Source organism: Mobula birostris, chromosome 3 (assembly GCF_030028105.1).
Source record: "Mobula birostris isolate sMobBir1 chromosome 3, sMobBir1.hap1, whole genome shotgun sequence".
NCBI classification, from domain to species: Eukaryota; Metazoa; Chordata; class Chondrichthyes; order Myliobatiformes; family Myliobatidae; genus Mobula; species Mobula birostris.
The window spans coordinates 46,922,512-46,940,542 of NC_092372.1; the positions used below are offsets into that span (position 1 = coordinate 46,922,512).

The 18,031-nt window shown below is 39.0% G+C and overlaps 1 protein-coding gene across 3 annotated transcripts in view; it reads right to left on the reverse strand.

Moving 5' to 3' along the window:
• Positions 1–2,366: 2,366 nt before the first annotated feature.
• elovl7a (ELOVL fatty acid elongase 7a) overlaps positions 2,367–18,031 on the reverse strand; it is a 44,067-nt gene continuing 28,402 nt past the window's right edge. For all 3 annotated transcript variants that reach the window (XM_072252575.1, XM_072252576.1, XM_072252574.1), the window contains 4 exons: positions 16,249–16,305; positions 12,829–12,934; positions 9,056–9,192; positions 2,367–6,310 (listed from right to left, as the gene is read on the reverse strand). In XM_072252575.1, the coding sequence (XP_072108676.1) occupies positions 6,107–6,310; positions 9,056–9,192; positions 12,829–12,934; positions 16,249–16,305 (504 nt within the window). In that variant the 3' untranslated portion in view covers positions 2,367–6,106. The remainder of the gene's footprint in view (positions 6,311–9,055; positions 9,193–12,828; positions 12,935–16,248; positions 16,306–18,031) is intronic.

Genomic DNA, 18,031 nt, shown 5'->3' on the forward strand with positions numbered 1-18,031 from the left:
AGTGGGAACTTCCGCCCGTACAGTGAGAGGTTGAAAATGTCCTTGAATACTCTAGTTAGTTGGTCGGCACAGATTTTCAGAGACTTACCAAATACTCCATCAGGACATTCCACCTTGCGAGGGTTCACTCTTTTTAAAGATAGGCTAACATGGGCCTCTGAGACAGAGATCACAGGGTCATCAGGTGCAGCAGGGATCTCCACAGCTGTAGTTGGGTTCTCCCTTTCAAAGCGGGCATAGAAGGCGTCACACTCATCTGGTAGTGAAGCATCGCTCCCATGCACGCTATTGGGTTTCACTTTGTAGGAAGTAATGTCTTGCAAACCCTGCCAGAGTTGCTGTATATCTGATGTTGCCTCCAACCTCATTCAAAATTGTTTCTTCACCCTTGAAATAGCCCTCCGCAAATCATAGCTGGTTTTCTGGTACAGACCTGGGTCACCAGACTTGAATGCCACAGATCTAGCCTTCAGCAGACAATACACCTCTGGGTTCATCCACAGCTTGTTTTGGGAATGTACAGTAAGTCTTTGTAGGCACACACTCAGCCCCATATGTTTTAATGAAGTCAGTAACAACTGCAGTATACTCATCCACATTCGAAGATGAATCCCTGAATACAGTCCAGTAGGTGCTCCTGTGCTTCCCTTGTCCATACTGTCTTGGTCCTCACAGCTGGTGCTGCAGTCTTCTGTCTATACTCAGGGTGTAGAAGTACAGCCAGGTGATCAGACTTCCCAAAGTGGGGGTGTGGAATAGCACGGTAGGCATTCTTGATAGTGGCGTAGCAATGGTCTAGTGTATTGTTTCCTCTGGTATTACAAGTGATCTGTTGTTGGTAGTTGCTTAGTGATTTTTTCCAGACTGGCCTGGTTAAAATCCTCCCAAAACAATGGTGAAGACGTTAGGATGCATTGTTTCCTGCATGTTGAGCCCATTGCTCAGATCATCTAAAGCCTGATTGACATTGGCCTGAGGTGGAATGTAAACTGCTACCAGAATGACCCCAGAGAACTCCCGTGGTAGGAAAAAAGGACAGCACCTAACTACTAGATATTCCAGGTCTGGTGAGCAGAATTGATATATTTGTGCTCCAAGAAGAGTTGATCATGAGACATACTCCTCCACCTCTGCTTTTGAGAGACTCTTATAGATCTATCCTCACGGCGTATAGGAAAGCCGTCAATCTGAATCACTGCATCTGGTATGGAAGGGGTTAACCAGGATTCTATGAAACAAAGGTCACATGCAGTCCTAATGGCCCTGATTCAACACCCTAGCTCTGAGATCATAGATTTTATTCACCAGAGTCCGCACGTTTGCCAGCAAGATAGTCAGTATTGGGAATTCAAAACCCCGTTTCCTTAAATGCACTTGTAACCCCACTCTGCACCCATGTTTCCTGCTTGGTATCCTACATGGGCAATTCTGACCACAAACTGCGTTGTTTCCGTCAGTTTTAAGCAGCGATAGTTCATTTAAACACATTAAGACATCTTTGTTAACGGTACTGACCTTGGAAGCAGTTGTGCTTTTTAGCTGTATCAGGCTGAAATGAGAATGTTTAATCATATCTATTGGGAGTACTGCTGTTATTCAAGTCACACCTAGTCACTCTAAGACAGTTCCTTTTTATTCTAAGAACTGATGCATCACTGAATATTTTATTTCTGAAAATCTCACAGATTTACGAGTACAGGCTTGGCACTGTAAGACTGGTGCAGTTTATCACATTAAATGGATTGATGCAACACACATCAAAGTTGCTGGTGAATGCAGCAGGCCAAGCAGTATCTCTATGAAGAGGTGCAGTCGACGTTTCAGGCCGAGACCCTTCGTCAGGACTAACTGAAGGAAAAGTGAGCAAGGGATTTGAAAGTTGGAGGGGGTGGGGGAGATCCAAAATGATAGGAGAAGACAGGAGGGGGAGGGATAAAGCCAAGAGCTGGACAGGTGATAGGCATGTCCCATGATCCTCTCGTATCCCCTTTTGCCTATCACCTGTCCAGCTCTTGGCTCTATCCCTCCCCCTCCTGTCTTCTCCTATCATTTTGGATCTCCCCCTCCCCCTTTCAAATCCCTTACTCACTCTTCCTTCAGTTAGTCCTGACGAAGGGTCTCGGCCTGAAATGTCGACTGCACCTCTTCCTACAGATGCTGCTTGGCCTGCTGTGTTCACCAGCAACTTTGATGTGTGTTGCTTAAATGGATTGATTGTGGGTTTACTGCATTTTTTTTTACTGAGCGAATGGAAAAATTGGGCATTAATATAAATGACAAAGAATTTTGTTCAAAAACTGACTAAAAGATTCAAAATCAGTTTTCTACAGAAATTGGATGTATTTAAGTAAAAGAAACCCAGACATTCGTAGTAAACTACAGGAACATGTCATTAGCTTTATTGCTCTCCGAAACAGCCAGTGGGTTAAATGTCGCATTTTGCTATTCTAGGATTTCCTATAGTTCAAATTCAACACCAATTATCTGTTTCATTAGTTCTGCCAACAGGAAAGCTAGTTCTGTGATCATCAAGTGTTATATAAATACTTCCTCCGCATAACTGAAATCTGTGAGAATATCTATAATTATGTGACTTGGTATTTTCAGTTTAAGTGGTCAGTTGGAAAATTCCTTAAATTTTAGAAACACCCACTATCTAATTACCTTTAAGATTTTTGCCCCGCAATAGCCAACCCATGAGAACCAGTTGCTTTTATTTCCCGAAGCAAATCCAGCACCACATGATGGGAATTGAATGCAGGTCTGAAGAAATGACAAGAGAGGGGACTTCAGATTTCTGGATCATTGGGATCAGTGAGGGGAGAACAAGCAGTCACAGGAGAGTGGCCACCAGACAGTTCCATTGACTCTACATACTGTATAAGGAAATCTTAAAGCTTCCAGCTCTGCTTGGCAACCCAACCCCCAATGGTTGCAGCTCAAGTCAGAGCAAAATTTTCATGGGGGGGGGGGAAAGAGAGGGAGGAGAGAGGGAAGGTGGAGAATAGAAGGCACACAGAAATGCCCCACTCCCACTTGGCAGGAGATGTGTGTACCACTGTAGCTGCCAGTAAATACATCCTGATGGTCTCAAGAGCTCGTGGGTATATATGTGTTGTCCATAAGTCAGGCATTTGCAAGCTGGGCAGGACCTGTAAAAGAGCTAAACATCTGAGAAGGTTCTCCAAATGAGTCATACAGACTGAGCTTAAAAGCAAATGAAAACAGTGATCAAGTGGTGTATATACACTATAAGTCTCCAAATAAAAAAATGGCATGAGAGAAAGAGGGATAGATACATGCTGTAGGTAAATCACAAACAATGGAAGACAAGATAACAACAGCAATTTCAACTTCCCCAGTATTAACTTAGACTGTATTAAAGCCAAGCGTACAGAGTACAACAGCAGGGAGCTTATAGTACTATATACAAAACATTGAGCCAAGCTTACGTACAGTCTGCATTTCTGATCAGCACCCAAGGGAAGGATATACATGATTGCATTCACAGGGATTTACCTGGATTCTGTCTGCAATTAAACATTACAGCTAGGGAGAGACACTGGGTAAATTGGAACCCAAAAGGTTGAAGATAGGTTTTGGCCAGATTAACAAAGTTATAAAGGGCAGAGATAGGGTAGATAAAACTTCTCATGGGAATCTGTAAGAGGGCATAGACCTCAATGCAAGGGCTAGGAAATTTATAGGGTGATCAGAGGAACATTTTTATCCCCTCCTTGAGGGCAGTTGAAATCTGATTGCAATGCTTGAGAGTCTGGTAAAGGAAGGCTCTCTTACCACATTGCCTAGCATTTGGCCCATAGCCTTCTGCAGTATATTTCAAGTGCTCATCTAAATAACTATTTAGAATGAACACTTGATATGTGGCCTCTACGCTTCAATGTTAAGGAATGGAGCTTGTGTAGATACTTTAATGACCACAGGCACTGTACGCAGACGGCTGTTTCCACATTGTACCAGCACGACTACTCAAATCTGCCCACAAATGTCCATGCAATGACTGGATTAGTGCATTTTTCATTAGTGGATTGGAAATAAAAACAAAAAAATTCACAGTTGACAAATGTTACATGAACCAATGTTTTCCCTGCACTTGTTGCTGATATCAAATGGTGCATGCATGAAAACTCAAAGCTTATGAGTTTAGTGAAGGTTGGATCAATGCAAAATGGTTAGACAAAATACTATCACATTTTTGAAGTTATTTTTTTGGATGTACATTAAGACATGGCAGGTATTACCATTCATAAAATTACAATTTCATTCACAAAAAACACTTGCCAAATTTGGAATACAACATGGTTCTTATGTGCCAAGAATAAATCTGAGAAACTTCAAGGTGCAACTTTCTGGACCCATCATTGTTTTACCTCAGAATATTTACATCTGCATCAGACATTCCACCAATTATGGTTTCATTATTTGAAAACTTTTTAAATCTGCTTTTGACTTTAGAAAATGTTGATAAAAATAGTACAGCAAAATTCAAACATCCTTAGAATGCTAATGATTTCCTCTTACTGTTTAGTGAATACACAATTTCAGTCATTGCATTGTGAATATCCAGCTCTCATTGTGATACCATACTTTTCCATTAAAATGGAACTGTCTAGCTCTTAGGTTGTTAGAGTTGGAAAACACTTCAAAAAAAAAACCTACATTCAATATTATACTTTGGGCTTAAGTTCACTATAATATCTATTAAAAAATTATTGAGAATTTGTGACATGCTTTTTAAAAATGTTAGCAAAACAGGGTGAAGAAAACATTTTCCAGTGTAGAAATTTTGACTACCACTAACTTTTATCCAAATTATGAACAGAATACACACAATTTGACCTCTTGTAGAAGCAGCAAAAGTTAGAATTAAACAAAATTGAAGAGCCCAGTTAAGTACTAGAAGGTGAAACTAATATCCCTTCATTGTGATTTCATTACAAACACACTCAAAAGCACCTTTAAAATACCCTGTTGGCAAGATGAGTCAAGAAACAAGCAAAGTTAGAAATTTCAACTTGCCATCAATATCACTAAACACAAAAGGTTAACTAAACATTTTTCTCCCCCCAACTGATGAGGTGTAGGGATAGTGGTGTGGGAAAAATTTTAAAAAGCATTTCTTTGTAGGAAAAGAATTACATTCAACTAAGACGGTATGAAGCTGGTTGAGGACAACATTCCTAAGAAGTACTTCTAAAAGGGTGTTCTCCAGATGCTTAATGTTATTTTTAAAATCAAAGACACAAGAACAGATTTTTTAAAAAATCAAAAATCTACACAAGAGTATTTTTGCCCTTTTCCTTGCACGTTTTTTGAAAGCTGCCTGAAAATTTGAAAAGCTCACTTTAATCTCAAAAATCTTGGAACAAAATCCAAACTGATAGTTATGATACTCATTCCTGGCCTAGTGAATAATTAAACTGAAAGTTAATAACTTAATCATCTTACTATTGTTTACCAACTTGAATTTGTGTCCTGTTTCTTTAAATAAAGTTGGAAACCAGCAAGGGATTTAATCTTTCAGCTTCTGTTAATCTTTTTCGGCCAAAGATGCACAATTACAGAAATCTGGCCTTCCAATGCCTTTCATTCTTCTATGACAAGGATACTGTAAAATAAGTTACATTGTGGTTACGCAGAGGAAGGAGACGCAAAATGAGTTGTTCATCACTGCTGCTAAAATGAGACCGCCTGGACTTTTAAAAAAAAATCTACCACTGTTCTGTTTCTGGGTCAAATATGCAGTTCAACAACCTGCAAGATTCATTTGCATCATTTAATATGAACAATCAGGTAGGATGAAGGCAGCACACAAGTATTACAAGCTGGATATCTACAACACAAATCAATGCTTAACATAGCACAACAGCTAGCTAGTAAGAGGATATGTATTCTGAAGAGGTTTGATTTATTTTACAAATTTTACAGCTACATGGTAGCATATGTTCAGATGGATCAACTTTAGATAATCACAAAAAGAGACGCAAATTACCCATTTTTCCTTTTAAAAGCACATCTTTTTCCACATTGTCAAAAGTGTTCAATTTAAGCCAAGTACATGGTAATTTCATGCTAGTTAATGGTTTTACTTCTCTTTATTCAATTTGTTCATTGTGTTCTTTGGCAACCTTTGACCCCATGTGTATGCATAGTACCAAAAGTTCAGAAATAATATCATGAAACTAACTCCATATAACCATATTATATAGAGGAAGACTGGATACTGGTACTGGCAATTTTTCAAGAAGAAGAACTGCCCGATATGAACTGTAATGACCACAAACTGGATCTGAAAGTAGAAAACAAAACACGTCAGTTTTAGTTGGCTTAAATTTTAGTTAACTGGTCCTAAAATGCTAATTCCATTACATAAAACTTTAGAATTAAGGACGGCTCCAAGGCAGCATTTGAATCTATAAGTTTAAAGATTGTCCACCTTTTCTTTTTAAAAAAAAAACAAGCTATATATTGAGATTTAAAAAAGATAACCAGAGACTCTGGCACTGTTCTCCCAGGAGCAGAGGAGGCTGAGAGGTAAACTTACAGGTGATTTATATTATCGTGATGGGCATAGGCAAGGTGGCCAATTCCCAGGGTGCAGGAGTCTAATGTCAGGGGAGATAGATTTAAGGTAAGATGGAAAAGATTAAGGGGAGCCAAGGGAAGTTTTTCCCCACCATGCAGAAGGTGGTGCATATATCAAGCCTGTCAAAGGAAGTAGAAGCAGGTGCAATTGAAGATTCAATGATTCAAAGATTCAAAAAACTTTATTGTCATTCTAACCATGCATCAGCTCAGCAGGGCAGAATGAGACAGCGTTTCTCAGGGGCAGTGTAATCATAACATAACAAACACAACACTAAAATTACATTTAAAAGACATTTGGCCGGCTTTATGAGTAGGAAAGGTCCAGACCAGCTCAGGGAGGCACCTTGGTCAGCATGGACAAGTTGGGCAGAAGGGCCCATTTCCATGGTAACAATAACTTCTGCATAGATGTGCATTAAGGTTGGTCATCACAGAGACAGGCAATACCTTCATTCCTTGTCACCTTATCAACAAGTCTTAAACATGATCAGAAACAAAAATCACAGACTCTCAGAAGCAAACAATTCCAACTTGTCCATCAAAGCAAAAGATCAGACTGAACAGTGACACCTCACCAAATGCTAATTTTAACTGCCCGCAAGGCTGCCTCCAGCAAAATTCTGTTTCTGGTAGGGGGCAGGAAAAGAGAGATGGTGGTTTGGGAAAGAATGTACTAAAAAAAAAAACCTCCCTCCACCAACCAAATAATTTGGCAATATATTCTGCTGAAGCAGAGAAGTGAGCAATTTTTCATTTGTCATGCAGTTGCCTGCATGTTGTAACATGTCCCAACCAGTGGCAAGGCAGTTTACTGGTCCCTAGTGTTAAACAATTGCACTGGTCCAGAATATTAGGGGAAAGTGAAGACCTAATATGCATATACAAATAATAAACAAGCCATGCTTACTAATATTTTATTCCAATCAAAAGTATTTTGGGTCAACATTTTGTAATAAAAATGAAGGTGGAACAGTGGATATGGATTTTAGTAGAGCATTTTACAAGTAGGCTCATGGTAGGCTGAATCTATCAGATGGCAGGCTCAGAAAGTCATGAGGCATGGGATTCATGGACAATTGGCTGCAAGGACTTGGAACTGGTTTGCCCACAGAAAGTAGAGGCGATAGGAGATGCAGTGTACTCTTCCTAGTGACACTCTGCAGGGATCTGTTGTGGGACACTTACTCTCAGTGATTTTAATAAATTACTTGGATGAGGAAGTGGAAGGGTAGGTTAGTAAACTTGCAGATGACATGAAGGCTGGTGGTGTTGTGAATAGAGTGGTTAAGGTGGCATATAGCATGTTGGCCTTCAAGCTCAAGAGCTGCAAGGTTATGGTGTAGCTCTGTAAAACTCTGGATTGACCACACAATGTAATGCATTCAGTTCTGGTTACCTTATTATAAAGGAGGATGTGGGAACTTTTGAGATGGTTCACAAAAAAAATTGCCAGAATGCTGCTTTGATTAGAGAACATGTCCCGAGTCAGCTAGGGCTTTCTTTAGAATGACAAAGGAGGAGAGGCGTCTTGATACGAGGTGTACAAGATTAAAAACAGAACAGGATGTAGAACTAGCAATAGAAATATCAGAGGACATTATTTAAGGTGAGAGGAAGAACGTTTAGCAGAGATGTCAGACTAAGTTTTATTTTAAAACAGAGTGGCTGGTTCCTGGAATGCACTGCCAAGGGTAGGGGTACAATAGAGTCATTTTAACAATTCTCACATAGGCAGATGCATGCTAGAAAAATGGAGGGTTTTGACTATGCAAGAGGGAAGATTTAGATTGACTGTAGAAGATATCAACACAAAATATTTAAGTGGACCTGAGGGGAAACCTCTTCACTCAGAAGGTGACAAGCGTGGAACAAGCTGCCAGCACGTGGGTTCAATGGTACCACCTAGAAGTTTCGATAAGTGCATGGATGAGAGGGGTGCCATATATAGTCTAGGCACAGGTCAGTGGGACTAGGCAAAATAACAGTTTGGCATGGATGAAATGGGCTGAATGGCCTGTTTGTGCTGCAGTACTCTGAGTTTAAGCATCATGAGCCAAAGAGCCTGTACCATGCAGATTTAAGCATTTCAAATTAAGCTTCCATTCAGGTTTATACTCCTTTGGTTGTTTTATACAATGTTAGTATAATACTTTAATAAAAGTAACCAGATACTGTATAATGAATTAAACTATCAGATAGCAAATATTCATTGCTTTCCCACTTCATTTTGCCAAAGGTAAACAGGATGAAAGACATTAAAGTCAAACAAGTTGTAGTAACAAATACGCTATTCCAAAACAATAAAAAAAGTCTATTATCCTTTTTTTTAAAAAAAAAGTTCCATACCACTAATGCCCTAAAACATAGTTAACTCCAAATCCTTTCTGGATTCACTGATCAATAAATACAACCTTTTCAGTGTCATTCAAGACAAAAATGAACTTACCAATTGAATTGCAGTCATGTACTTTTTCCACCATAAATACTTCTGGTAACTTTGTCCCAATGCAGATAAACCGTAATATGAATACATGAAAATATGCACTATGCAATTTACAAGGGCGTGAAATGTTCCTAGACCACCTGTAGTGAGATGGAGTTGGGCAAGCAGAAAGATAGTTTTAGAAATTGAAATGATTCTGTATGCATACACCAAGCTCATGCAAAATTGAACAAATCCAAATAAAGTATTTTAGTCCAGATTAGCAGTATAACTTTAAAAATACAGAATCTGTAATTTCATTTTTTCCAAGTCATACAAAAAGCTTACTGTGTTCTCTTCATTTACCCAATCCACTTCACAATGTAGATCTAATCTATTACTCAAGCATTATCGAATAAATAGCCTTCATGAACTTAATTTCATAAAGGAGATTTGCACCATCTAACGGCATCATGCATAATTAAACTTTCCTACAGAGGATTTGTCTGCCAAAAACACAGTAAATTTTGCTATTAACTGCAATAGCCTGTTTAGCAAGACGAGCTCTAAAAAATACAATTAAATCAAAAATGAGTTGGGAACTAAATTTGTGGCAATTAATTTGAAAATGCTAGCAATAACAAACACTTGCACTCAAAACTTTACCTAGAATAGAACTCAGCCCTGAATGCTTTCTGGCAGATGAAAAGACTTAAGTGTAGCAAATTCACGCTTTACTACATATTTTAGTGCCACCTTATAGCAGAGCTTCTGATAAATACAGATGTCATTTAGTTACACAAGCAATTTCTGGACATTTGTCTGATTCAAACCAATATAACTGCCTTCACCTATAATTCTACTGCAAATTCCACCATGTGTCCTGTCAAGTATACAGTAATAAATTCACATCAACAATTTTAAGCCAATACAAGGGAAGATGGTTGAAAATGTAGCAGAATGGGGAAGGACTAGCAGCAGTTTTTAAAGAGTTTGTGTTTGCAGGATGAAAATACACCCCTAACATGGGAGGCACTTGTAAAAAGGACTTGAAGGGGCAGCATGGCAGCGTAGCAGTGAGTACAAATGCTTTACAATGCCAATGATCAGTGGTTAATCTCCACCACTGTCTGGAAGGAGTTTGCACTCTGTGACCCCATGGGTTTACTCTAGGTGCACTGTTTTCCTCACATTCCCAAGATGCGTGGGTTAGGGTCAGCAAGTTGTGGGCATGCTATGTTGGCACTGGAAGCATGGAAACAATTGTGGGCTGACCCCAGCACATTCTTGCACTATATTGGTCAATGATGCAAAACACTGTACATTTTGACATACATATGACAAAAAGTTATCTTTACTTCAAAGTTCTTGCTCAAAAGTGTCTGGGGTACAGACACACCTGGTTAAAAGTCAGTTCAGGACTGAAAACAGCCATCAAAATCTAAGGACCTATAAGTTCTGGACAAAACTCAGCTAGGACTGCATGATTTGAATTTGCCAACAGCCATTTGTAGAAAGATACAATAACTTGGAACAGTAATAAGTCATTCAGCTCCTCATTTCTGCTCTGCCATTGAATATCATGATTGAATTTTGGCTCAGCACTACTTTCCTGCCCCTATTCAAGATCACCAATTCTGAAAATATTAAAATCAATATCCTCAATCAGCAGTTAAACTTCCAAGTCTTCATAAAGTTATGCCTGTTTAATAAATCTGTGACATGCCACATTGATGCTGCATCCACTATGCTCCTGTAATAACAAGTGTCTAGTTTTTTTTTTTAAAAGGACATATGCATGTACCCATAAATCAGCTGTACACTATTTGTTCCTCAAAGGAGGAAAATAGCACAAACATTAAATGTCATAAAGTACAGCACAGAAACAGGCCCTTCAGCCCATCTAGTCTGTGCTAAGCCATTGAAACAATCTACTCCCAATGTGCAGTGGAACCATACTCCTACCATTCATGTACCTATCCAAACATCTTAAACATTGAAATCAAGCTCGCATGCACTGGCAGCTCCTTCATTACTCCCACCACCTTCTGAGTGAAGTTTCCCCTCATATTCCCCTTAAACATTTCACCTTTCACCCTTAGCCCAGGATCTTTAGTTATAGTCTCAGCAAACCTCAATGGAAAAAGCCTGCTTCAATTTACCCCATCTACCCCTATCATAATTTTGTTCACCTCTACGCAATCTCCCCTCATTCTTCTATATTCTTGGGAATAAATCTCTAACCTATTCAATCTTTCCATACAACTCAGGTCCTCAAGTCCTGACAACATCCTTGTAAATTTTCTCTGTACTCTTTCATCCTTATTGACATCTTTCCTGTTGTTAGGTGACCAAAAATGCACACAATACGCCAAACTAGGCTTCACCAACATCTCATACAACTTCAACATCACATCCTGTACTCAATATATTGATTTATGAAGACCAATGTGCCAAAAGCTTCGTTACAACCTTATCTATCCATGAAGCCACCTCCAATGAATTATATACCTGTATGCCCAGATCCCTTTTGTTCTACCACAGTGCCTTATCATTCACTGTTTAAGACCTACCTTGGTTGGTCCTATTAAAGTGGAAAACCTCACTTGTCTGCATTAAAATCTAATCTACCATTTTCAGCCTATTTTCCCAGCTGATACAGATCCCTCTCTAAGCTATGATAGCCTTCCTCACTATCCACTACACCCCCAATCTTGGTGTCATCCACAAATCTGCTGATCCAGCCAACCACATTAACATCCAGATCATTGATATGACGACAAACAGCAATGGACCCAGCTCCAATCCCGGTAGCACTCCACTAGTCACAGGCTTCCAGTCAGAGGGGCAACCATCTACTACCACTCCCTGGCTTGACCCACAACCCAATTTCTAATCCAATTTTCTATTTCATCTCGAATGCCGAGCAACTCAACCTTCTTGACCAACCTCCCATGCGGGACTTTGCTGAAGATCATATTTGGTAAAATAATGCTTTTCAGAGGTTTGCAAAGTACAGAATTCACTCCACAAATCAAGTATGCTCAGTAGCCACTTTATTAGGTGCAAGAGTGGAACCCACTGTGGCATTCTACTGCTGTCACCTATTCAATTCAATGTTCAGTGTGTTGTGCATCGAGATGCTTCTGCTCACCACTGTTGTGGAGTTACTTCTGCCTTCCTGTAAGCTTGAAGCTGTCTGGCCATTCTCCTCTGTCCTTTCTCATTAACAAAGCAGTTTCACCCACAGAACTGCCTCTCCAGATTGTTTTTGCACCACTATCTGTAAACCCTAGAGCTGTTGTGTGAAAATTCCAGAAGATCAGCATTGTCTGAGATACTCAAACCACCCCAATCTGACACCAACAATCATTCCAGTCAAAGTCACTTACATCACATTTCTTCCCCATTCTGATGTTTGGTCAGACATCACCTACATGCTTTTATGCATCGAGTTGCTGCCACATGATTGGCTGATTAGATATTTCCATTAATGTAGAAGTGTACTCAGTGGCCACTTTATTAGGTACATCTCATATTACCCAAGTTCATGCTCAAAATCAACCTGAAGAGCATTTTCCTACATGTTTTGGATCAAGAGTACTTGCATTGACTTAATTAAAATTACAATAGGCAGCTTTTACTAATAAGATAATGATCAAAAGATTTCACAAACTATAATGCACAGATTAACAGGTAAGGTAACTCATTTAAAATCTAATCTTTAAGAACCTATCTGCCACTTGCTGATTGGTAAACTGAGCAACCCACTCAATAAGTAGTTCAGTTAATTTTACCTGGAGCAAATTTGACTCCAAACCACCAAGTGAAAGACATGATCGTATGGTGGTAGACATGAAGAAATGTCACTTGACCACTCTTCTTTCGAAGCACAAAGAAAACCTGTATGGGAAAACAGGATAAATGCCTTCAGGATTTTAGGTTTTCAATCACACAAAACACTCCTTTACAAGTTTTCCAGTTTACAAGGCATTTTTCCTTAAAGAATCATTTTGCTCAGGAATTCAAAGTCAAAATAACAAACTGTTTTGATGCTAATCTTCAAAGAATGAACAGTTTTATAATCAAAATAAAGTGGTTCAAGAAATTATAATGTTTACCACTTCCACCATGAAATACATTTAGCTTACAGACATCGAAAACAATGAGTTGCCTTGGAGCCATTTCACCGTTCAGTCTGATTCTCTTTTGTAGAACTACATTCTCGTTGTTTTCACCGAGATGCTGTAGCGCCTCTTCCACAGTGCACCACTGCTTGGTACAAGAGGACATAGCTTTAAAGTAAGGGATGGGAAGTTCAAGGGGGATATTAGAGGAAGGTTGTTTACTCAGAGAGTGGTTGGTGTGTGGAATGCACTGCCTGAGTCAGTGGTGGAGGCAGATACACTAGTGAAATTTGAGAGACTACTAGACAGGTATATGGAGGAATTTAAGGTGGGGGTTTATATGGGAGGCAGGGTTTAAGGGTCGGCACAACATTGTGGGCTGAAGGGCCTGTACTGTGCTGTACTATTCTATGTTCTATGTACCTCTTGATGCCTTGTGTTTCAAAGTCTCCTCACATCCTTCTATTACCTAGCAACTTAACCTTACAATGCAGTCCCCTTCAAACATTACTTTTAATTTCATTCTCAAGTACACTGAACTCCATAAAGTATCTATCTTTAAAAGGTCTGAGTTCAGATGAGACTGACCACTTTTTGGATCAGTAATCTACTAGCTGTTCCAAAAAAAAAAAAAAAAAAGCAGCACAGCTTACATACTCCCTCAAATTAATTAACTGATCAAGTTCCAAATCTTATATTAAAAGACAAAAATTCAATACTTTCCAGGATGTACATGCCTATAGTTCAGTCCACAAGATCCACTTAATTAGCATCTGTTCATTTACAGTTAACATTAATTTGAACAAAGATGGACAACTCTGATTTCCCACCCCAGAGTGCAGTTTCCTTGAAGGAGGCAAAAGGAGAGTTGCTTCCAAAATATTCTACTGCCTCAGGTTGAAAATGCAGATTAGACCCCATCCTGAAAACTAGAAATTTACTTTAAGGATTATTTGATTTCAAGCACAGTGTTCAAAACATTTGGGCTGGGATTTGAGATGGAAAGGAATAGAGTAGGGGTAGGCAACCTATGACCCACAAAAGTATTTTGACCCGCACGCGAGCAAATATTGGGATATTATGCTTATCTGGCCCGCGAGCGATTTTTCCTTATTCTGAGTGTTTCACGTGACCTCACTGATGGACATGCATAATGTCTTGTTACACTGGCCCCAAGTTCCATTTTGTTCCAAACCAAACACTGGTATATACAAATGACAGGAAGGCAGGCTACCTTATTAATATGTATTAGATACTCTCAGTGCATGTGCAGATTTTCAGATGGGATCGTTCAAATTTGTAAATAGAAACAGCATCACTGTGTTTTAACAAGAAATCCACACTAAATATCCAGATATTTACATGTGCTATGATACTTGTTGAATAACTCACATTTCGAAATAAAATCGAAGATGTATGGTCATATTGTGGCCTTGAAACAAAGCTGCAATTGTGGGAGTATCAGCTTCAAAAAGGAAATTGTGCACATTTTCCCACTTTCCAAAAAAGTAAAGCACAAGATCCAGACATTTATGTGAATATGGTCCAAGAATTGAGAAAAGAGTTTTCATCTCGTTTTGCTGATTTTTGCTTGTATGCAAATGAGTTCAAGCTATTTGCCACTCCATTTGATGTGGAAGTGGACTCTGCATCAGAAATTTTTCCAAATAGAATTGATTGAGATGCAGTGTGATGAAATATCGAGATCGAAATTTCATTTTGAAGGTGTGTCAGTGCTTGACTTCTATAGAAATATATTCATCCAAGTGGGAAGTGTCCTAACTTAGTGGACCATGCAAAAAAGATGGCATCATTGTTTGGCAGCACTTACCTGTGTGAGCAATTATTTTCAAAACTGAAGCACACCAAGAACCCTTTGAGAACAAGATTGGCTGATGCCCATCTGGATAATGTCTTGCTCTTGGCATCAACAAGTCTGACACCCAATACTGAGAAGCTTTCAAGCAACAAACAGCATCAAGTTTCACATTGATTTATTGACTGTTTGCATTAAAAAAATTATACTTAATTTACCACCATTCAATGCATCATGTTCATACATGTTTAAAGATTCTTTGTGTCCTTTTAATAGATTCAAAAGATGCCTTGATTGAAATAAATTGCAACTAAACAGTTCTTTGATTACTAATTGGCATCCTTGGTTAAGCACAAATGATTTTCTAGCATGCGTTATTCATTAATTTGAGGCAAAACATAACTAGATTATTTAAATTGAGAATTCCCATATTTCAAGTTTTTTTATGGCATTTATCTAGCTCACCATCCACTCATTAATACGCGATCCAGCCCAGAGGCAAAAAGGTTGCCGACCCCTGGAATAGAGGGATATGTGCCTAATGCAGTCCAGTTGGATTAACTTAGACAGATAGCACAGACAATGTGAACTGAAAAGACCCGTTTCTGTGCTATGTGTAGATATTACAAGGGCATTTCATTTGGGGAGCAAACCCATGGTACACAAATTGAGGATACTAAAGAACAAGTCATGCAATTCTAAACTACATCTTGCGGCAGTTTTCAGTGGGGATGGGAAATGGTCTCTGCGCCCCACAACTCTCAATCACCTATTTACATAATCTTATATTTACTTCATTTTTTATTCTTCCTGCACTTCCATCCACTCATTCTACAATACCTGACTAATCTACACATTCGGGGAAAACTTAGTGGTCAGTTAACCTATCGACCCACATAACTTTGGGATATAGGGAGAAATGGGAGCAGCTGAGGGAAACCATAGCCTTTTCAGGCAGATGGTGCTAACACACAAAAGTAGCACCCAAGGTCTGGACTGAACTCTCATCTCCAGTAAAATTAAGTTGAATGATATGGCACAAGATTCAGTGTGATAGTCATCCTGCTTAAAAAGCTGTATTTTTGAAATACATTTGTGTGTTTATGCTTAAAATTTGTATTTCAATAAATTCTTGAAACCAATATTACGTATTGCTTCATGCCAAAATGCAGTTTGGTTCTATGTAATAAATATTTCTGCAAGATTAATAGCTAAAAATACACAGCATAAATGCTGGGATTTTAAAGTAGATCTCCAGCCTCCTCAATACTTACAGTGTCCAGCAATTCAATTAATTTGGAAATGTAAAAAAGCCAGCAGGTCCACGCCATCTAAAACAAACATGGTGACACATTAGAACACTTGAATTAGGGTCTTAATTTATATTATTTTAGCAGTTTAATTTGTACATCTTCACAATCTACATATTAAAGCACATTTGCTGTTACCTTGTAGGTATTTTGTGCGCAGTAATGTCCCCATTAGTGGTAATAATTGTGGATTCAGAAATGCCTTGGAACTGACTTTAAAATTCCTAAAGTAAATTTAATCAGCTTTCCCCCCATTACGTATTCTGGAAGTAGTAGGCATTTTCCAAATACAGAGAACAGAAAGTAATCCTTCAGGTCACTTGGTCAAGTCAACCATATCCATTTAATTCCATATACCAGCACCTAGTCTGTAGCTTTCTCAGCTTTGGGCGATTCAAATATCATTTCAGAGTAACTGCCTGCACCATTGCAATGTATTCCAGAATTCAACAAGTTCTTAGGGAAAAATAAAATTAATAATCCTCAGATCTCCTCTAAACCTTTAGATACAAGAACAGTCTTACACCAGTTGGTCCATTGAGTTTGCTCCACTATTTCATCATGGATGATCAATTTTCTCTCCCAGGCCCGATGTCCAGCATTCTCCCTGTATCCCTTCATGCCCTAATCAAGAATCTATCAACCTCTGTCTAACATATACATAAAGACTTGACCTCCACAGCTGTCTGTAGTAAAGAAAACCAGATTCATCACTCTTGCTAACAAAACTCATCTCCATTCTAAAAGGATGCCTCCCTCCCCATTATTCTGAGGCCATGTCATTTGGTGTTGGACTCTGCCATCATAGGAAACATCCTCTCCATATCCACTCTATCAAGGCCTTTCAATAGGTTTCAATGAGGTCACCCCTCATTCTTGTGAATACAGGCTCATAGCCATTAAACACTCCTCATATGTCAGGCCTTTCAATCTTAAAATAATTTTCGTGAACCTCTTTTGAATCCACTCCAGTGTTAGCACGTGCTTTCTTAGATAAGGGACCCCAAATTTGGTCTCAATACTCCATGTGAGGCCTCACTGGTGCTTTCTAAAACCTCAACATTAAATCCTTGCTTTTATGTTCTAGACCTCCCAAAATGAATGCTAACATTGTATTTGCCTTCCTCACCACAGACTCAACCTGGAAACTAACCTTCAGAGAATCCAGCACAAGGACTTCCAGGTCCCTTTGCACCTCAGATTTTTGTATTTTAGAGAATAGTCTGTGCTTTTATTTCTTCTACCAAAGTGCATGACCATACATTTCACAATACTGTATTCCATCTGCCATTTCTTTGCCAATTCTCCTAATCTGTCCAAGTCCTTCAGTAGCCTCTGCTTCCTCAAAACTACCTGCACCACCACCACATATTTTTATATCATCCAAAGTCAATGACATATGTTAAAAGTAGCAGTCCCAACACGGACCCGTGGAACACTTAATCACCAGCAGCCAACTAGAAAAGGCTCCCTTTATTCCTGATCTCTGCCTCCTGTCAATCAGCCACTGCTTTATCCATGCTAGAATCTTTTCTGTAATACCATAGGCTCTTAACTTGTTAAGCAGCCTCGTGTGTGGCACCTTGTCAAAAGCCTTTTGAAAATCCAAATACATGACATCCACTGCTTCTCCTTTCTCTAACCTGCTTGTTAATTCCTCAAATAATTCTAACAGGCTTATCAAGCAAGATTTTCCCTTGAGGAAACCATGTTGACTACAGCCTATTTTATCACATACTTCCAAGTT